This window comes from Myodes glareolus, chromosome 1 (assembly GCF_982192425.1).
Source record: "Myodes glareolus chromosome 1, mMyoGla1.1, whole genome shotgun sequence".
In the NCBI taxonomy this organism is placed as follows: domain Eukaryota; kingdom Metazoa; phylum Chordata; class Mammalia; order Rodentia; family Cricetidae; genus Myodes; species Myodes glareolus.
This window is the reverse complement of record NC_142026.1, coordinates 121,083,494-121,105,823: the sequence shown is the minus strand read 5'-3', so window position 1 is coordinate 121,105,823 and position 22,330 is coordinate 121,083,494. Positions and strand designations below refer to the sequence as shown.

The window sequence follows — 22,330 nt, the reverse complement described above, 5'->3', positions numbered from 1 at the left end:
GGCATTTTTTCTATTAGGAGGCACTTCGTCCCCTTTGTGGCTGGCCCCAGCAGTGGCCCCTTTGGGCGGCACAGGAGATTTTTTGGGTTTAGGTTTGGGTTTAGGCTTAGGAGGAGCTGTAGGAGGTAGAGCAGGAGCAGCCGGTGTTTCAGAGTGGATTTCAGGGTTCTCTACAAATGAGAAAGTGAACAGAGCAGACTGATACAGACACACACCATAGAAAAGCAAGGAGCAAGACATGGCGATAGTGATACATACAGGTGACTTTATGACATTCGGGAACCAGACAGTGTTTGCACCAGAGGAAGCAAAGTTTCGAGGCAAAACAAAAACTAAAAGACAGACTGGGGAGGGTTCTCTGGGCCCATCGATCACTCCTTTGATAAAAGGCGACAAACTTACTACGATGATGTTACATGAAGGATTAGTATCTATGTGTACTAACCAACATCCTTATTCCAGCCTGCACTCTGCTGTTGCCATATGAGGACATGGGCAATGAGTGCTAAGCAGAACACCATTTCCAACTTAGGAAAAGTGAAGGACCCTCCAGAGTGACAGATGAAAGCAATGGACACACTGCCACAGGTGAGACCGACAACCGCAGTAATGACTGCACTTCCGGTTATCTTTAAAACTTCACCCCCCATCAACCAGAAGTCTTAGTGTGGCCAAAACAATCGCATATGTGCTGCACTCTGGGAGCCTCTGGGGGCTTTCGACACAATGCAGTTGGCAGTCACTTCTATCATCAGCGTGCTTTCTCGTTCTCCCAGTGGGTCATGGCAGCTTTAATTTCTACAGTGATCTGAGCCACGGCTATAAGTGCACCTGCCTTATCAGGCACACTTCCATAATAGTCTCGAAAAGACAGAGCACAGATTTTACAGACAGAGGTAGTACAGGAGAAGGAAGGCCCCATGAGAGCTGGAGGAGAAGGAAATATTGCTCTGGGGATGCTGACAGTGGATTGCATCCCCCACATCTCTATTATTTGCAATAGTGACTGAAATAAATTAAAATACGGCTCCAGTCCAAAGAACTAAGTGGTATCTCTTTTAAAATGGAGCACAATCAAAACTAAAGACAGCGACAACCCTAGTCAGCCTTTACTGACTAGATCTTTCCATGTCTGAGTGACCAAGGAGGCCACGACATATGTCATATGCCGTTACCATTTCTTCTGTTTTGTTTCTTATCCTAGTAACCATCAAGGGAGGACCTCGCCCTTTTAAATCCCACCCTCTGTTAATCAAACCATGTGTCTAGCTGAGATAGTGATTTCAGTTACAGAAGCTAATCGATAAAACCTTCATGTTGTAAAGTTCTTCCTTGTCCTTGCCCTAGCCCTGACCTTCACCAAGTGTGGCTGTCCAGATTGGCCTCTTCTACCTCTGCATGGATCTGGCCTTACAGCACAAGCCACTTCACATCTCCGAGGGGCAAATATGTAACTCTGCCTTTCTGGTTATGTAGGAATTCTATCCTTCAACATACATGGCTGCCTCCAGTCCACTGGGTATGAATCAGGGGTCCAGGTGGACACAGAACTCCATTAGAACTGAGAAAGATGCAAGGAGACACACAGCTAAACACAGAAACTTCTTGAATGATATTAAACACTGTACTTTGGCATAAGGGAGCAGCATGTTCTTTCTTTCCTATTGTATGTTCGTATGTGTATGTAATGTATGTATGTGAGTGCACATATGTGCGCATATGAGTACAGGCCAGAGGCCAGTGTCAGGTGTTTGCTCAACCACTCTCCCCCTTATTCTTTTAAGATATGATCTCTCATTTGATCCAGAGCTTGCATATTGGCCAGGCCTGCTCGCTAGCAAGGTCCAGAGATTCTCCTGTCTTTGTACACCCTCCACCCCGTGCTAGAACACAGAAGTGCAATACCATACCTGGTTTTATGTGGGTGCTGGGGGTCCTAATTCAGATCCTCTTCTTTGTGTAGATACCTTACCCACTGAGCCACAACCCAAGCCCCAGAAGTCTACTCTTTAACATATCTCCGTGACTTTGGTTTCTATCACAAGGCCTTGCATGGGGATCAAGCCCAGTCCCCTAGAGAGTGCTGGCTGATGCAGCACTTGGGGTCTTGATTGTTTTTAAATATTCTAAGCCCCATGGGAAATTTTGGGTCTTTCTGGTTGATGCTTAGTGTTGCAGAACATGTAGTTGCCCTGTGTGAGACTCCAAGCTCAATCCCTAGCATAAATATTAAACTACTCCCAAACGGTCCAACTTTGGGCTTGGGAGGAAAAGATGGACTAGTTCTCTGACAGCTGAAAGTGCCAATTCCTACACCACACACAAACTTGAGCAGTTCTTTGGAAACTATGGAGCATTCCTCTTTAGACTCCCAACTCTACCATGACAGGGCTCTATCAGTGCCTGCCACTTACAGCCTTGGGTAAATTGTGTGTGTTCAGGTGAATATACAAAGAGTAGGTTTTTCTTCTTTTATTAAAATTGTCTTCTATCTAAAAATTTCTATTTAATCAAATACAATGACTTAAAGGTTATGTCTGTTCAATGAATGGGACTGGCTGATAGTACTGAAAATCGGTAGAAAACACTCTTTACTTGTATTTGGGTAGTAAGGAATTAGGCTATATTTTGACTGTGAACATATGATTCAAAGGCTTTGTGCAAATTGATGGTGGAGTAATGGAACATTTTCCTTTTCAGGGGATGTTATGAAAGCTGTCTGTTCATTTTAGCTTCCCAATAGGAGTCTGGAGAACAAGCTGTCCACTCCACTTGGCTCTCTCACCCATGTGAAGGGCTGAGGTCCAATGTTAGAGCAATCCAGGACTACGTGTGTCCTGCACCTGGTCTGGGATGCACTTCGGATCCAGCTCCTTTCTTTCACCTGCCTGTCTTCTCCCCATCTCCCCTAGGACTTTGTTGGGAAAGATGTGGCACAGGGAAACATCTCTGGTCTCCACTGAGAGTTCCCTGGCTTTGGTACCGTGGCCTGCTCAGAGCGTCCTGACTGTTGCCGGTTTACCACCTGTTCTCTTTGGGGGATCTGCTTTTGGACAGAGGCTGCTCTTTATTCTCTCTGTGTCCTCTCGGGAGTTTTACCCAGGCTAGTCTTTCCGTGCTGTTCATGAAACAAGCAAGTGTTGATTAGTGTTCCTTCACTAAAGGCCTCTCCTAATAATACCATGGAAACAATGTTGAAAAACTTGCAGATTTCGTGTGGTTAGAATGGAACAGAGTGTACATACAATTTTGTGTCTCAAATTTCTAAGGACATCTACTGAGAAAGAATAGCAGGAGACTAAGAGCCTAGAAGATGTTGAGGAAGAAGGTTAGTGTTGCCAGAAAGGCCCAAGGTCGCTCTACCAACTGTAGAATCAGGATCCTTAAGAACCCCAGAAATACCCTCATAGCCTAAACCAAACCCATCCACAGAGCCAGGGTGGTGGATAGCACCTGACATGTGCTTTGCTTTTGAATATTTTCTTAGACAGAGGTAAAAGTGAATCAGGCTGGTTTCTTTTCTTTTCTTTCTTTCTTTCTTTCTTTTTTTTAAGAACTAAAAGATATAGGAAAAGAGGTAACAAGTAATTCATATCTTTATTGATAAGCACTTTCTATTTACTCTTATTCTCTGTGCTATTACTCATGAGTGATAATCTTTTTAGCTTCAGGAAAATGGCTCCCATTCTCAGTACCTCTCTCGGCTCGTGGTACAGCGCCACGTGGGATCTGTCTGCCTAAGAGGGAGCTCCAGCAGCCGCATGGTGGCATACCGGTGCTCTCGGCATCTCTCTCTGCTCATGTACTGATGCAATCATGGAACATACTTGACTAGAAAGAACTAAATGTACTAATTGGATGGATACGAAAACAAACCCTCTCTCAGCCACTCCTTGACCCATCAGATCTGCCATCTTTTCTGTAGAACTTCAAGGCCTGCCAGTTTAACTAATATAAAACTGTCAGCAATGCTTTATCACGCTGATATGAGAAACACTTTTCCTTTCAAGTCTGGCCAGTCACTGAGTGGCAATGACACCACAGGGACTAGGGACAAACCACAGACTGATAAGACATTTAACAGGTTGTTGAGACAGGAGAGTTGGAATGGAAGAAAATAAAAACAGGTATCTGTTCCCCATCCAACCAAACTCACTCCTTGCCATTGAATCTCCTTATAATATGTGGGCTCTCTTGCTATGTTTCAGAAAGATTATCATTAAAAGTACAAGCTAATGTTTTATAATTAGTGTTAATAAACTTAACTAGATATTTTCTTTGGGACAATTAAAGAAAGTTCCATAAAAACTATGCTTAATATCCAAGGACAGCAAATTAAATTTCCAATAGCTTACTGAAGCTTTTAAAGGTTGATTACTGCATATGCAAAGGATCACAGGGCTTCAGTCATCCAAAGGTGACTTTACAGTAGCAGGGAACTTAATTAAGGCCTCCCTTTCCTCCTTGCCTGCAGGAGGATCTGGATCAAGAGAAGAGATTCACTTAAAGGAATTTCTAGGAGTTCTCAAAATATCTACCCAATGCAAGGGAATTTGACAAATGTTACAACCAACTCAGAGACAAACCTTATAGAAATCAGGGAGCATACTAGAGATGTTTTTTGAGGATCCCTTCCTATGCACATGGCAAAATTTATTCAGAAGTTTTGGGCTAAACCTTTCCGTATAGGATGTAGCAAGCAAACTGGAAACAGGCTGAAGCAGGAAGTAGCTTCAGTGTTCAGTGAAGTCAACCAGAGAAACTGGGAATGATGGGGCCTCTCCATCTTGGTTCCTGGCATAGTCCAGAGCCTCCTGCATAACACTGGGCTCCAGTACTTTAGTGAATAAAGGAGTCAACATATTCTTTTGAGAAATTTGGATTTGGAAAGAGAAGAAGTTGGGTTTTGTGTAAGCTAATGAATATTCTACCATACAAAGGTTTTATCAGCTCAAGGTAAGGCTTGTGTGGAGTTGTGATGGATCAGCCATTACCTATTCATGAACATTCTGGAGGACACCATTAGACATGTATTTACAGTATCTGATTCTGAGCACACTCAAGAAATGGGAGTTTTTAAGAGAATCCTGGGGGAAGCAGCATAATTGCCTCTGGCATATTCTGAAACTTGCAAGCACACATGTAGATCACAGAGCAGAGGAAGTGGCATTGAAATCACGGCTCCTTAGGGAACTCCTCCTTGGTGTAGCTTAGAAATGTCTAACACTTAAAATACTGGGGTGGATGGGAGCATCAGTTACTTCCTGCTGCCAGAGAGGGAGTCTAGACTGAGGGACCCATGGCCCTTTGTTGAGCAGCTCACGAGGACCAGCTACAGGGGAAAACAATGTTCTGACTGCTTGTGTTTTTCACCCTGAGAGAAAGCTGCTACAAAAAGGAGGTCATTTCCAGGTAAACGGAAAGCCTGCAGGGTCCAGTCCTCGTGGTCAGTACCATGAATTAGCTCTCCTTATTAGCACAAAAGCATAGTTACAGACAGATGTGTTTGTAACAAAGCAGATAGCATAGTTACAAACAGATGTGTCCACCTGTCTCTCCTTTCTAGCTTCTTCTTCTCTCTGCTCCCAGTTTGCAAGCCTCCTCTCTGCAGCTCTCTTTAATTCTCCACTCTGGGCTGCTGGGCTGAGCTCCAGGAGATAACAGGGGATTCTCTTTATTTTACCTGTCTCATCTTCTGCCTTTTCCTCCCGAGGTGGTGTTTTCTCACTCATAGAGCCATCCCCTTCTTCGGGTTTCCCTACATTCTCCTCTTGGGTAGACTCCTCTCCGATGTGTATCATGTGCCCGTTTGAATTTTCAAAGTTAACTGTTACATCTCCATCTAAAATCGGAAAGAAACACCTCGATGTCTAACTTGATGGCTTTCTTCAAAAGTCATTTTCCCCCGGTGACTAGGACTGCAGGGTCTGGGTTCCTGTTTCTGTCCCCAGGAACCAAATCACCATGTTTCCCCAGCAAATTTCTTTAAAAGGCAAGAGGTAGAAAACCTTTGGTTTCGAGGGAAAGCAACAATGGAGGGAGATTGCTGTGCCACGTTAAGACACTAGGCAATGCCCAGTGTCTTAAATCACACAGTGCCCCAGACCAGCAGCGTTCCTTTGTCCTTGGGTTTGGGTTTGGTTGAAGGAAACACTTAGGGGTTTCTTTTGCATCCAGAAACTGAATGAAGGAATGATCTGAAAAATGGAACAAACATTGTAACATGTCACAACCACAAGGTGAATGCAAATATACAAGTAACATGAAATGCACTTACACATACAGACAGCGGGTGGGAAGATGGAAGACTTCCAGGCCCCGGCATCTGCGGAGCACGTTAGGCAGTGTCCGTATTCTACACAACAGCGTTTAATTGTGGGCATGTTAGAAGACATCCACACTCTACACAGCAATCAACTATTATCTTTGTTCAGGGAGAAGATGGCTTTAAGGCTAATTTCATTTTTTTTTATATTTCTTCATTATGGAAAGAATAAAAGCTAATTATAGCTTAAAAATACACATCAAAAACAAGTTAGAGAAGAACTCTAAAAATTTACTGCTTCAAGTAGAATTTCTCACATATTCTAAATCATAAAGACTAATTTTATCTCCTGGACTGTTGTAAGTCCTGAAGGTTTTAAAATTCAAGGGATTTTTCAGAATTCAGTGATGTTTAGAAAGATTAACCCAGTAATTATTCCCACACATAGAAATATTTAGGAGGCTCTGCTACCACCATAAAAGAAAAATTAAGAAATCAAAATTTTGATTTCAAACTAATTTGAAGAAATATACTAACAGAGTTGTTTCTATACAGTTTTTTAAATTAATTTCTTGGCAATCATTATAAAATAGAAATCATAGCTGGGCAGTGGTGGCTCATTCATGCCTTTAATTCCAGCACTCGGGTGGCAGAGACAGGTTGATCACTAAGTGTGAGGCTAGCCTGGTCTATAGTATGAGCTTCAGGATAGCTAGAGCTACACAGAAAAAACCTGTCTTGAAAAAAAAAATGTTTCTCAAATTTTCACTGTTTTTTTTTCCATAAAATTCACAGGCTTTTTTTTTTGTCAAAATGAGAAAAAAAAGACCATGATATTTCCATAGATAAAGTAAATAGGAATGATGCCATGTTGAAAAAATGGAATTGTCACCAAGTCATGTAGATCCTAAAGGACCTTTATTCTGATTCCTATAGAAAAGTAAAACAGACAATAACACAAGGCAATACCATTGTAAATGAATCTTCACAAGTTCAATAATATTAGGTAAAACTTATTGGACTTGAAGCAACTAGTTTTAAAAAAGAAGAAAAAGGAACATACAATAAACTGATAAAACAAAAGTAATGTAAAATGAACAGCAAAAAAAATTTCACTTCTTTATACATAAATCCTTACTCTTAAAGGAATCAGATAAAGATTTTATTTGGGATTTCTGATTATGGTTAGTAGAATCCTAAAGCCATATCAACAATAACTTAATGCTAGTGATCCTATTTTTATCAGGTTAAATAATTTATTTTTTAAGAACTTATTTGGAAAAACAGCTATAGAGAACCTTGAATATTAACACAGAAGAGAGTCACGTGGAAAGGGACCTACAGAGTCCTGAAACAAAAAAGTGCATGGAAAGGCAATGGCAGAAAAAAGGGATTCGTAGCAAATATAAAGTTTATAAAGCCAACTAAAGACATTAAAGTGAGTGGCATCTATATCTTGAAAGCTTTCATAGAAATCTGTGCTAAGGAAGTTTTCTCAGAATTAAAATAAACTCAATCCCTGGTATAGGAAAGAATGCCAGCAAAATATAAGCCCAGTCAGAGATGGTGTCGCGTCAGGCCTAGGCTCTAGGGACAGGTGACAAACACTAGCAGTTGTGCCTGCAAAGGGAGGGGAGCTCACCAAATCACATTCAGCTCAAAGTAAAAGCAGGGAAATCATTACACGGAGACGATCATATGTGGCCACAAAAAAAAAAAAAGTGATTCTTCAGGGGAGGGGGAATCACACTAGAATATATGGAAAGAGGATGTCAAGCAAGCAGGTGAGACACTTGCGTGCCTCAAGAAAAGATGAAGGCAAAGGAATCCATGGGGACTGAACATGGACTAAAGCCTTCGTGAGGACTTCTCGGGAGGGAAGGTCATTTGGTGAACTTTCAGATTGAAGCTAAGCTTGGTGCGGGAAAACACAATTTGGAAGGAGTAATAATCACAGTGAAGAGGGAGGGTACAGGACAGGGTGGGGTGAGGTCACAGCCATGGCAGCTGCAGGGACTTCAGAGGTCTATCTGGGCCACAGAACGAAGCTCATCGCTGACATGCCCTGTCAGGAGTATCAGTGATAGCAAGAAGACAGAGGCCACGAGTGCATCTTCACTGACGGAGGGGGGTGGGGGGCTGTCACAGAACAGCAGCATCCAGTCTCGCAGACAGGATTCTCAAGATAATTGTTTTGGGGAAGACGACAGCTAAAATGAGAAAATAAAAAGCTACTTTCTCTAGCACTTGGCTAAAAACTGGGAGATTTCCTACAGGCATCCTTGGGCACTTTCGACCATTAGCAACTCTGGTATTTTAGATGAGAACCGTGCCAAAGTACGAAGTAAAATTCAACCAACTAGCGTCTCTACTGACACTCTGAATTTAGAACTGCATCTGGCCTATTAGCTCTACCACCAATCCTAATAACAAGCTTCAACCATAATTTCCCCCTTTCCTTTTTAATGAGATTTTATTTTTACTTTCAATTTTGTGCATGTGTGTATCTACATGCAGGCATGTGCACTTGCATGCATAGAAACCAGAAGAGGGCATCAGAGTCCCTGGAGATGGAGTTACAGGCAGCTGTGAGCCTTTAGTGAGAGTGCTGGGAACAAAATTCAGATCCTCGGCAAGAGCAGTAAGCACTCATGACAGATGAGCAATCCCTCCAGCTCCCCTTTCCGTTCTTTAAAACATTTTCAAATAAGGGATACTGAACAAATGAATGTGTCACTCCATAAAGCTGACTGCACAGGGTTCAATTGCTCATTCTGCATGCCTACCTACTGCATGCCTGCCTACTTTCTGCATGCCTACCTCCTGCATGCCTGCCTCCTGCATGCCTACATCCTGCATGCCTACCTCCTGTATGCATGCCTACCTCCTACATGCCTATCTTCTACATGCCTACCTTCTACATGCCTACCTTCTACATGCCTACCACCTACATGCCTACCTCCTTGCATGCCTACGTTCTGCATGTCTACCTCCTGTATACCTACCTCATGCATGCCTACATCCTGCATGCCTACGTCCTGCATGCCTACCTCCTTGCATGCCTACATTCTGCATGCCTACCTCCTGCATGCCTACCTTCTACATGCCTACCTCTTGCATGCCTACCTCCTGCATGCTGACCCTTTATATGCCTACCTCATGTACGCCTCCTGCTAAGAAGGGGAAGTGTGAGCATTTTTCATTTTTAAAGGTCCGAGGCAGTAAACAAATAACTTCAAGGAAATAGCATATTGAAAAATACAAAAAGGTTATTAACAAAGATGAGTGGGGAAAATTTGACAAGTCAGAAATGGAAGGAAAATTTCTAGAATTGTGATGGCTTGCTCAATCAAAATGGTATTATTCCATTTAGATTTTCCTCACTCCTTTGGAAGCAGCTATGCAATTCTTAGCTGCACACTGGGATTATTCCGGTATTGGAAAAAGCATGACATTTTAACTAATATACAATGTATGCCCCAAACTGTTATATTCTTTATAAGGAACATACATGATATCTCTATCTATCTATCTATCTATCTATCTATCTATCTATCTATCTATCATCTATCTATCTATCTATCTATCTATCTATCTATCTATCTATCATCTATCTAGCTATAGAGGGGGAAGTATCATTATTTAAATTTCAAATCAATAGTATTTCATTTCTTCCCATAAAATCTCAATAATAATAATTCCCCCAGTAAACTTGGGGGAATGGAGGAGAAGAACGAGATAAATCATCAGCATTGTAGCAAAATACCCTTTAGTTTTAACAGTGGTAGGAGAAAAGAAAATAATATGGATTTATTTATTTGGCAAAATAACCAGTGCTGGTGTCTTCTTCGAGGGTCAGTCTTAATTTCTACACAATACTTGTCTTTTCTAATCAACTTCTCTCCTTCACAGGATAGAGGTAACAGGGGAGGGGGAGGGAAAGAGAAAAACAAAACGAAACAACTCCTGGAGAGAATTGTCCATAACAAGGTGAGAGGCAACAAGATTAAGAGAAACGCAAGAGGAACAAATAACTTGGGAGAAAGCAGAAGGCAGATTAAGTCATCCCCTCATGCTTTATTGATCTGCGAACAAGGGTGACTCTATTAGACAACGCGAGGGACAAAGCTGCTGCTATCTCTTTTATTGGCAGTGTTTAGGAACAGGCAAGGCGCGAACAAACTCTACCTCGCTCAATCAATGGGGTTTAACTTGATTAGAAGAGTAAAGCTTGCGGGTGAGGAGGAAGGAGGCAGGCAAGCATGGTGACCTGCATCTCTAGCTACTGCTGCGGCAGCCTGAAGAGCCCGGAGTTTAATAAAGCAACCTCTGGAGAAGGATTCACCAGAAAAGTCACCGGTCTGACTGTGTTTCCATAACACCTCAGGTTCTTGGCCACCCACAGAGACATCCCAGGTTGAAGCAAGATTCCTGGCATGCACTCCCGACTGCTTTATCTGACAGTGGCCACTGTCATTTTAAATCCCGAAAGAAAATGACAGAGCAAAGAATGAAGAATCCATTAGTTTAAATGTAAGATGAATTTTCTCACCTTGATCAGGCAGTTCTTTAAGCAGGCCCCTTCTGATCAGCTCCTCTCTACTTTGTCTGGTAGAGATCTTCCTCTCTAACACTTGGAAAAAGAATAAACACAAGTAAGAATCAAGTCATCGCTTAGTAAAATTATCAACAGTATTCAAAGTACTTGAGCACATTTATTCTGTCCACGTGAAGGTTCAAAGCCCCGTTTGGTTTTATGCCCACCGAGAACACTTGTCTACACAGTACTGTTAGCACAGCAAGGACACAAGGAGTCCATGCATGACTGAGGTCCAATCACTGTATCTGGCCAGGATGATCATGTCTAAAAAGGAACCCAGACAACTTACTGTATACTGGCTATGGAACACAGAGGCCACTCAGCGTTTTTTCTCTGATAATGATACTTTCTGAAATACATGCCGACATAGGCTTTTGTAGTGAGATATCCAAGTATGCAACAGGAGAGTCATATGAAGTGATTTCATCTCTGTGTTTGCAGCATATGTGATTCCTGGATTTTATACACATGCATAGACCATGTAAGTATAGATAATGTTCATGTATACACACACAGTCTATGCATGTGTATAAAAGGTGTGTATGTATAGAAGTGAGGCTGCCGAAGGGAAAAGGGGGATTAATAGGAAGAGGGACTGGTGGGAAAGGAGATGGTAGCGGGCATGAGAAGAATATACTTCAAGTACAATATAGACTTTTATGACAATATCCTTATTTAACGCAGTGTCTGGTAGAATGAATACACACAATAAAAAGAGAAGAATAGAAACATGAATGCTGGAAAACCAGATTAAGTGTGGGGATTTTCGGAAGATTTAATGTTAGTTCTTTTCAAAAGCCTTTAAAATTACATCCATCAATCAATTCATTAATTTGTGAGTGCATATGTGCATATACCTCCACGCGTGTATGTGTAGATGCCAGGGGACAACTTTCGGTAGTCAGTTCTGCCATATGGGTCCCAGGAATTCAATTCAGATCATCACGTGTGGTGGCAGGTGTCTTTAAGCCATCTGCTAGGCCATCTCACCATACCTAAATTAGTTCTTTTTTAAAATGACAATTTAACTTTTTAATTATTATTTATTTTATGTATACAGGTGCCTGAGGAGCCAGAAGAAGGTCTTGGATCCTCTGGGATTGAAGTTATAGATGAAAGCTGTAAGCTACCATGTGTGTATAGGAATTGAACCTGGTACTTTGGAAAAGCAGTAATGTTCTTAACCACTGAGATGTCGCTCCAGCCCTCCTAAATTAGTTCTTAATGCCAAAAAAATCTAAACAACCAACAAATACAAAACAAAGCAAAAAGCCCCAAATCATAAACAACCTACAACATTCCTGTAAATATTTTATCCGAAACCTGGTGAGAAGGGATAACGTTTACTGGTTTCTTGTTTGATATTTATTTATTTTGCCTTTCTTTTCCTCTTTCACACTATCAACTCAAAAGTTTAACACAATGGATCTCTGTAAATTTTTCTTTCTTCAGTCATACACTCGAGAGGTTCTGGTACATCCCTTGACACACCTTAGGGAGGATGAAGAACGGAATTAAGAATGGGCAGTTTTTTGAACCAGGTCAAGGGAAGGGAATCTCTACACAGATTCTTTCTTCCTTTGGAAGGAATCTGTATTTCTGATATCACTTAGGATGGAGCTTCAGAGCTGAAGGCAGGACCTCTGTGGCACTGAGCCTGCATATCTGAATTCTCGTATGCTACCAGCTGCACTTCCCACTTGAGGGCCCAGTAGATGGAGGAGGATGAACAGTAGGCATTGACCTTGGCTGACTACATGAATGCCTTCTATGAGTGTCTACTGAAGGCAAGAGCTCTTAGAATAGCAGTACTTAGCCTCTTTTGAAGAAACAGGGGTTCCCCCTTTTTTATAACTAGAAATTGTGTGCTGCTTTTTTAAATCCTGGTTGCTAGAAAAGTCAGAGTGAAACTTGATACTTAACGCAGACCTCAAGCGACATTTCATATTTTCTCCTTTATACAACCTGAACTCAGTTTCATTCTATACATAGTATATGTGCTCTTTGTTCTAAGTTGTCAGCTTTTTGGAGTCGAGACATAAACAAAGAAGATATTGAACGAATGAGTGAATGGTTAAAAGAAAAAAAAGATGACAATGAACCCATTTATTGTTTTAGTGGAGGCACATCTCCCTTCCCTCCTCCAGCCCTGGTCTCCACTCTCTCTTCCAGAAACCAGTATCCACAGCTCACAGAAAGGCTGGTGATTTCAGTGAACCCGGTTAACTAGGTGTGGCACAGATGAGTTCTTTTGTGGGAATTCATTAAAGAGCACTGTTCTTTAAGCGAAGTGTCAGTATGTTTAGACTCTCCTCGAGGGAGAGAAGAGAAGTCCAAAGACTAACACCCCAAGGCTGCAGCAACTGCCAGGCCACCCCAACTCACTGTCAATCCAAGATGCAGTCACTTGTACCGCCTGCCTTCTCGCCGGCCACCCCTTGCTAATAGGAAACAAAACTTTTCAACAACTGCCACATCTGTAACATTTCCTTAAATGTCACATGATTTTTCAGGAGTCCTGGGTGCTGGTCCCAGAACACTGGCAACAAGTCAAGTGATGCTGGGTGGCCTACACTAAGTCTTGTGTTTCTAATCTATGATCTATAAAATGAGGGGGAAGACTCAGTGGTCACTAAATCAAATACTGGGGGATTCTGTGTCAACAATGAAGGCCACTCCAAAATTCCTGTCTTGTAGATCTTTAAAGACCTTTATTTTTTACTAAGAATTTTCTTTCTTTGTCTGAGACTAGCACATAACTCACTCACACGTCGGCTTTTCTCCTGTGGATCCCAGTCTGCTCTTTAGTCTGGGTTTTGAGTTTTTGTTGGTTTAATTCTAAGTTAAACCTTGGCTTAAACAAGTCTCCTTTCTTTTTTCCTTATATAACAAAAATTTTTCCCATTTCTTCCCATGAATTCCGTGAAGCTCCGTGCCGGTTCCTACCAGCAATCAAAACCAACAGTTCTGTTCTTTTTCTCTGCCTCATAAATGGGCCCTGATAGGAAAATACCATGTGCTGTTTGCTTGGTCTTTGGCTGAGAGCATTTTAAACACATAATGTAGATAACTGTGTGAGGGCCAATGTGGGCAAACTGCAGGCTGCTGGGTATGGAAGGTATGTTGTTGGACACAAAATTCCAAGCCCTCCTCTCCCTGAAGGACAAGAATCTTATTCTTCACCTTTTAAAATATTTGCCTTGTGTTTATACAGTGTCTGTGTGTTTGCGGAGCCGATCCACTGGACGTTTTTCATGGACTCTGAGGGGTTTTACATTGGAACGGACTTGAGAGGTCATTTTAGTTCAGCATGCCACATAGGGCAGGAGCATCATGGGAATGTTCTTGATGCTTGCCTGCCTGCTTTTCAACCATTGGAGGCAAAAATACATGCCTCTGAGGCCCATTCGGCTCGGCATGAGCCTTATTTTTAAGGAGAAATTTCCCAGGTATCCCCCAGATCTCTCTCCCTGGACTTCTGCATGTGACTCAAACCCAAGTCCTGGTTGTCACTGGACTGTAGGAAGCCACATGCGAACAGAAAGCAGTAAGACTCCGTTCCCCAGTGCTCACCAGGAGCAAGAGAGACCACTGAAGTCACCAGAGGTCTAGCTCCCAGGACCACACCAGGAACTTGGTGATTGAAGATCACACTAATGTGTACAAGAAAGAAAATACAGTGTGTGTGTGTGTGTGTGTGTGTGTGTGTGTGTGTGTAGGGGTTGTTAGTCACACAGCTATACCTTAACCACACATTGCCAGGAGGGAAGGCAGGCCATTGGATACAGTTCCCAAGTCTGTCCATGTAAAGCACTGATACCAGTTCAGTTAACAAATGGGCCACGAGTGCTCTCTTTTATCCTGACTGCAAAAGCACAAGTGACCCATGATGCCAAGATCAAACAAACACACAATTTCTGTGTCACTTTCCGCACTGGGGAAATTAATATTTTGACATTTCCACCCTGATCACAATAGCACACCTTCTCATTCTCTCTTGGGTGTGAAAGAAAGATTACCCGTGACTTTCCTGATTTTGCAGATCTCCTATTATTTTCAAGTATTTTTTTTTTTTTTAAAAAACTGGTCTTTCAAGGACACAAAGGGGCTGCTCATCTCTCTTTGAATAACATCTTAGCTTCCTAGTACGGGTCTCTACCGTGATTCTGGGAATGCCCACTACACATACCCAATGCTGCCCCACAGAGACTACTCAACTCAGTAGCCCATCTTCTTAAGGTACCTCTCCCTAGTTCGGTGCATCCTGTCATGGCCTTCATATTATGATCAAGGGTCATCTTACCCAAAGCCCCTGTTGAACAGCTTGCCCCTGCCCATTCCCTTTCCTCGGTCATCTCAACAAAACCCAAACTGTTATGCTTGATGTTATGTCTCCAGCTGTGACTGGTTACTGCCACTCAAAATACATGTACATTTTGTTGAAAGTATGATTAAAAGAGAAAACAGTCTTTTCCTGGTCCTAGTCTTGTTTTCTGTGCCTTTTCGTTTTCCAGTCAAGGAGAAAGCAAGTGAGACTCATGTCACAGCCTCAAGAAACAAGGGTGTTCTGTCTCCTCTAGCCTTTCCGCTTTGGCTGGGCCAGGCTAAGGGGAAAAACTTTCCACTTTAGTCCTATGGATCATGTGAAAAAGGCTCTGTATGAAGTAGAGAAGGGAGCCCACAGTGTGTGGACAGACACCAGCAGCTCGCAGGGTGTAGCACAGGGCTGGCGGGGCTCCTTATAAATTATAAATGATTTATGATGTTCTTCTGGGCACGGCGTGACAGACGTGGAGTCTGCGTTCAAGTGAGGCCAGAGCATATGCCACCAGCTCCTTTCAGGGGCTACTTGGCCAGGATTTCCTGTCACTCTGGAAGTATCTGGGAGAGAAAACTGTGTGTCAACAAGTCACTTATGTTTTCACTTGGCAGGGAAAGAAGGTCCTAATTCTTGATTCTAACACCACCTAACGACTGAAGAAAATAGAAGCGCAAACAGGAGATTCCAATAACCGTGCCCTGTTATCTTCTTGGTTCTTGGTCATGAATGGCCTTGCTGTAAACCTGAGACAGGAAGACAGAAAGCATTTGTCCTGTATTGGAAGTGTTTTATAAGAGCTGGCTTAGCTTGGCTTCTCTTCAGTAATGGAGAGGGGAAATAGGATGGCGGAAAATGGCCTCCTTTCTGAAAGACCCTTCCTGAAGACGAAGGTAACTAGCCCATTTAAAGAAATAACTATTCGTGTTATTCAATGACACAGTTGCAAAAACCTTCCAAAACATCTTAAGAATGTAAAGTAGAGTAAGAAATCCAACCTCCCCACCTCAAAACTCACAGGGGCTTGGCTATTTTCTTATTTGTCCAATTATGCCACTCCTCTCCTGTACTCAAAATTCAGACCCCAGAAGGGGCTCATCTCCCTGGAATGGGAGCTGTCCTCAACCACTGTCCTCAGGAACCACATTCATTCTCCTTCCCCCTCCCTCCCTCCTCTCCATTTGCCCTCACCAAAGCTAAGGTCAAGCTTTACTTATCATTTTCTCAGCATCTTTCTTCTCTTCAGCTCCATTCCTGTAGCTACTGGTTCTTCTTTCTACACCAGATGGCTTCCCTAATCGCTCTGTGGTGAAATCAGCCCTCAAGTTTTCAAGCCATTTCCAAAGAGCGCCCTATGCAGGGCCCTCTCACCACCCCAGATACTTTCAACAAACTTCTTGGTGCTTAGGTCTTTTCACCTACAAAATGGCGTGATAGCTGCTACCCTTTAGGTTCCTTTGGAGGCAATGGCTTACACCAAGTAAAGAGCACAGGCTAACACCTAGAATCTAGATTTCTCAACAAACAAAACTACCACTGATGTCCACGCTTTGGAATGAGCCACATGTACCTTAGTCACTGCTAAACATGTGTGTGTATGTGTGTGTGTGTGTGTGTGTGTGTGTGTGTGTGTATGTTGTTCATACCCACACAACTCTAGTGGACACCCTGATGCTTTATCCCTGTAATACCCCAAATACCATATTGCATAGAGTAGTTATTGAAGAATCTAAATATCTTTTCTTGGGGCCAGGGAGGAGAAAGGGGCGGTAAGAGAAGGAAGGCATGTTTTTCTATTTCTTTTATAAATCGTCGCCTATTTTCTCCCATTTGGGAAACTACTCGTCCTGCTCCCACTCTTTAGTGTCTATCACTTGTGATGCTACCATGCCCGGGCTCTAGGCTCGATGGCACTCTGGTGGTTGGTTCAGAAAGGAGTACCTACTCAAGTTGGATCCAAACCCGGGAAACTGGTTGGAACAATAGGAAATACAGGTTTTACATTTCTTCTGGAGCTGGAACAGCTGGCCTACTATGATGCTAGAGTTTGCTGATGACTGCTTCGCCTCCACAAGAAAAGAGATCAAGTTTGAAAACAAAACAGGAGCATAGTCTCAAAGAGGGAGAAAGAGATTCCCAAGCATGGCTTGTAAGTGCCAGTATCCCATCAGGCCTACAGGCTGCATTCTCTTTGGATTTTTCAGGCCCAGGCATCAATGAGTTCCCTGTTTCCTTCAGCTATTATGATTCAGAAGCAGGACAGATCTCTGCCCAACCAGAAGATTCTTACATTGAATTTCCTTCTAGTAGAGACCAAAGACTCTCTCTGCTTGCCCAGAGAGATGAAAGAAGAGCTAAGCAGGCCCCTCTTCTGGCCTTAGTTTGCAACTCGGAAGAAAGGCCTTAAGAAAGAGGAAGATGGAGAGATCTATGTCCCTTCCTTCTCTTGGGAAATTAGTGTCCCAACTTCCCCCAAAGAAATTTGATCGTAATCATCTATTTTATTTGTCACTTAGAGAACATTTTTAACTCCCGTGCAGTATCACAGAAGGATGGGGAAAGTAGCTACTTTTATCTCCCTCATATAAATGAGGGTTTGAGGCTTGGGAAAGCTAAACATGTTTCCCAGTCTTGTCGCCAGGATGTGGTTGAACTCAGGTGTACCTAACAAAAAGTCCATTATTACATTCCCCAGTCTGCAGTGATGGTTGCAGAAGATTCAGCTTCCATAAGGGTGGGTGATACCTCCTCATTCTCCTTCAAGGTATCAGGCAGAAGAGCTCCTAAACATCAGCTCTAAGGAGATAAATTTTTGGCACCATGACAATAGCATACCCCAAATTACAAAGTGCCAAGGTGAAAATGCTCTCTTGGGCTGGTGAGAGGGTCCAGCTGGCAAGGCACCTTGTTGTGCACCATACAGACCCACATGGCAAAGGAGGATATTGACAAGTTGTCCTCTGAGCTCCACATGCATGTCATAGCATGAACTCCTCCTCCCTCAATAAATAAATAAATAAATAAATAAATAAATAAATAAATAAATAAATATATTCAATTCCTATTTATTTCTTGTCCCCACCCCCATTCCAACTGAATCCCATCCTAATTCCACAAGCAATTATCTTTCTTTTGAAAATGTGTGTGTGCATTTTCGTGCATATGTTTGTGGAGGCAGAGGGTAACCTCAGGTGTAATCCTCAGCAACACCATCTAACCCCTTTGAGACAGTCTCTCATTGGCCTGGAGCTCCCAATTAGGCTAGGCTAGCAAGTGAGCCCCAGGAATCCTCTCATCTCTGCTTCCCCAGGACTTGACATTCCTTTGTGGGTTCTGGAGACGTGAGTCAGGCTCTCAAGGCACATCTGAACGCAAGTGCCGGTTAATTAAAGATCAGAATTGGAAAGGGGTTTCAAAGTGAGCAAAAGCCTACTGTGAAGGAACTCCTTCACAACAAAAATACTATCAACACAGAATTATTTGAGATTATTGGTTTAGGATTATATCTGGATAGAGGCCAAAAATGGTCTATATCATATCTGTGGAATGATAAGGCATTAGAATTACATTTAAGATTTGATATCTTAATCATAAAATATCAGAAATTTAACTGTGCAAAGTCTGGCTCTCTATAGTTCTAATGGCAAAAAGAAAGAAGAGTACTTCTGACAATATTACAAACATTATTTTTTAAACCACTTCAAATGTAAAGAAGAAACCTGTTGCAACAGTGTAATGGGAATCACAGCCCAGTTTGTTTGTGCAAAGGAAATTTTAGACATGCACCAGGAACTAGAACAGCCTTTGCCACACCGTTTGACCCTCACACTTGTTCTCCTCCCTTCCTACCCCTTCCAGTCCAAGTTGAATCACTTACTAGTTTATGGCTTCCATCAAGACACTTGAAATCCATGAGGCATAGGAGGATGGAATCAGAAAATAATCGACCCTTTCCTATGGCTTTACATATTGTCCTTTCTCATTGAACAAGTGTGTACAAATATTTGTAGAACTCAAGAGTTAAAGCTGACAGAAAAGACTAAGGCAAGAGGAGAGACCTGCGCAACCCAAGAAGCCAAAAATTCATTGCTGTTCTTACAGGATGCAAGTTTGGGAAGCTCTGTGGTAGACCAATTCAACACCCACACTTCTTATTCTCAAGGGACAGAGGTGCAGGGGTAAACAATGAGTGAGCTGTCTGTTCCAATGGGGCCCGGAAGTATTAGCAATCTCAGGAAGGTGATGAGAGGCCAAGAGTCGTGTGTTACGTGAGCCGCTTGCTGCTGTCCTTTCCTCTTCCACTCCAAGCCCATGGAAAACACGAACGACAGTATACGTGTTCTGGGCTTCATTCAGCTTCACGGAAAGCTTAATGAAATGCATGTTTTCTGTTTCTCGTTCCTTCACAACCAAAGACGGGGACTCATGTTTGTCATAAAGATGATGATGCCCCTAGATAATTTTGTATTGACCTCCAGTAAGGAAGAACTGTCCAGAGAAACGACTGGAAAGTGAGTCTCAGCTCTTAAGGGCTATAATTCTTCTCAAACAGTTGACAGTGCCATCCACTAGCGGAGAGCACAGCCCTGATCTTCTGATGTCACTACTGAGATCAGGGCACAGACAGGCTCACATGTTTCGGAGACTTGTGAGCTTTCATCAATGTGAGCTGTCTTACTTCCTTTAGAACCAGCTGTCCATAGCAAGCAAGATTAGACATGAGAGGAATTTGAGTCACACTAGGCTATCCAGATTATGACACTCACATTCAGTAAGCATCTAATCTGTACTGTGAAGTGTGAAAATGTAATATCTTAGGTTCTTCTTTTACAGAGGGAGGTTTATATGTTCTTGAGCTTGGTTTTGTTTAGTTACGAACAAAACATACTAAAATGCAACTCAAGTAGTACTAAGAATAACCAACCCAAGTAAGAAGGCTGGCGCAGGAATTTCTTCATCAAAGTTTACCCCTTTTCTATACATACCCAACCAGGCGAGACTCCAAGATGAGGAAGGTGTTTAATAGACTTCTGCATGGCAAAACACTTCTGTGTAAGACAGAGTCTAACCTCCTATGAGCAAGGCTCCCTCTACATCTAAACCTTATGATTTATTAGCAGGGGAGATAAGCTCCCACGCTCTCCCGAGGCTGTGTCCCTGGGCAGGGAAGGACAATTAGAGCCTACCGGATAGATATTAGGATGAATAAAACCTAAACTAACTGGCACAAACCACGGATCACCTAAATATTACATTTTTTTTCACCTTCCACTCCCTCCCAAATACCTTTGTCTATTCCTTCTATTTTATCCCACTGAGACGATCGGCTGGATATGGTTATTAACCTGAGGGCATCACAGTACAGGAATGAAGAAGGAAGACTCAAGCCAGACTGACAGTGCTCAAACATGCATTTTTGATAACAAGCACTGAAATGGAGATCAACTTCTTTAAATTCTCTGTGCCTCATTACTCATCCATTGATAAAATTAGGATTATAATTAGAACACATCTCGCGGAACAATAGGGAAGATTGCAAGCATTTAAAGCAGCCTTGCCCGGGCTGAGGAGATGGCTCTATGGCAAAGGCGGGTGCCTTGTCATTAAGTCTGACAACCCAAGTTCAGTCACTGGGACCCACAGAGCAGCAGAAGGAAACTGAATCTTACAAGTTGTCCTCTGACCTCCACATTCATGCCGTGACACGCAAAACAACAAACAGGAAATAAATAAAAACAGCGTCGAATACAGTCAAAATGAGGGTTAGCTGCCATTGTTATTGATATCAACAGCTCTCCTCTACACTACCTCATCAGAAAAGCCTCGAAGGAGGAACGGAAGCAAAGCTTATGCCTCAAAACCAAAACATAAGGCAACATATGTAGCAAAATACCCCCTAGGGACATGTTCAAGTCTTACGAGGTACCATAAATTTAGCATGCTTAGTCCTGAGCTGAACTGGAAAGCTGAGATAAAAGAGAGAACCGTCCCGGTTCAAGATGCCGGATCAGTCACTACAGCTGTCACCAGGCTCGGCACTTGGTTCATCTGAAGTTCTCTTTAAAGACAAATTAGAGGAGGAAGGGGAAGGAAAATGGAGAGTAGTTGTCCAAGAGGAACAAGTCTGAATTTTCTGAAAAATCTCATGACATCTGTTGCACAACCATGTACAAACACGTTACCCTACAGACCTGGACACGGGAGTGGCTGATATGTATATATGCACGTATATTTTCATTATGATTTTAAAAAAAATCGAACTTTAAAACATGTTTGGACTATAGAACTCTATACATATACCGAGATGAAACATTTTAAAAAGACTTTTTTTAAACATACTGATGCATAGTAATTTTTTCATGATTTTCTTGAGTCCATTCTTCTTTCCAACCATGTTTTCTATTCCCTTATATTTCCTATATAGTCTCTCAATGCTCACTCCAACTCCAGGCATTACTAAGCCCTTATATTTTGGAAAAAGAAAACCCGCATAAGAGCCAGGTTCAAAACATAGACAGTCTAAACTTGGGACGTAGTCGAAGAAAAACTTGGGATAGGAAGTGTTTGAAGCCCAAACGAGTAACAGTTTTCCACTTACCACAAAAGAAATGAGAATTAAGAAGACAACCAATTCCAAATGGGAAACAAATCAGGAAAATATGTAAGCCAAAAACCAGTCACTTTCCAGGACTTAGCCCTAGAGATAAGGACCAGATTTGCATCACAGGATGAAAAAAACAAAACAAAACCACAATGGGAAATGATACACAGAGGAAATAAAATAATGGACTTTCCTGATCTGAGTCCGCAGGCCTGTCTGGAAGGAGCTCTGCTGCACTTTTCAAAGGACTTGAAGAGGCACTGCTCCAAAAGCCAACAAAATTGGGACGCTGTCTACCGCAGCAAGGGCTACACTCAGACACCCTCTGAAGGCAGTGCAAGCTCCAACAGAAGTCTCCTTTGACTGAGGAGGTTGATGGGAACACTACCCTCTTCCATCCTACTGCCTACAAACAAACATGATGAAAGAGAAAGTTTCTCTTTAACAACAATAAATTTCAGTCTAGTGAATATCATTTTTAGCGTGTCACTTATAATCAGAATTTAGAAAAAGCACCAGGATCAATGGCTTCTTTGTGACTGTCTT

At 42.3% G+C, this 22,330-nt stretch overlaps 1 protein-coding gene across 4 annotated transcripts in view; it reads right to left on the bottom strand.

Annotated features, from left to right (window-relative positions):
• Phactr2 (phosphatase and actin regulator 2) overlaps positions 1–22,330 on the bottom strand; it is a 269,580-nt gene that overhangs the window by 55,484 nt on the left and 191,766 nt on the right. For 3 of the 4 annotated variants that reach the window (XM_085688637.2, XM_085688643.2, XM_085688641.2), the window contains exons 3-4: positions 10,818–10,898; positions 5,684–5,842 (exon numbers count right to left, since the gene is read on the bottom strand). In XM_085688637.2, coding sequence (XP_085544763.1) covers positions 5,684–5,842; positions 10,818–10,898 — 240 coding nt within the window. The remainder of the gene's footprint in view (positions 1–5,683; positions 5,843–10,817; positions 10,899–22,330) is intronic. The other variant, XM_085688639.2, reaches the window with a different exon arrangement.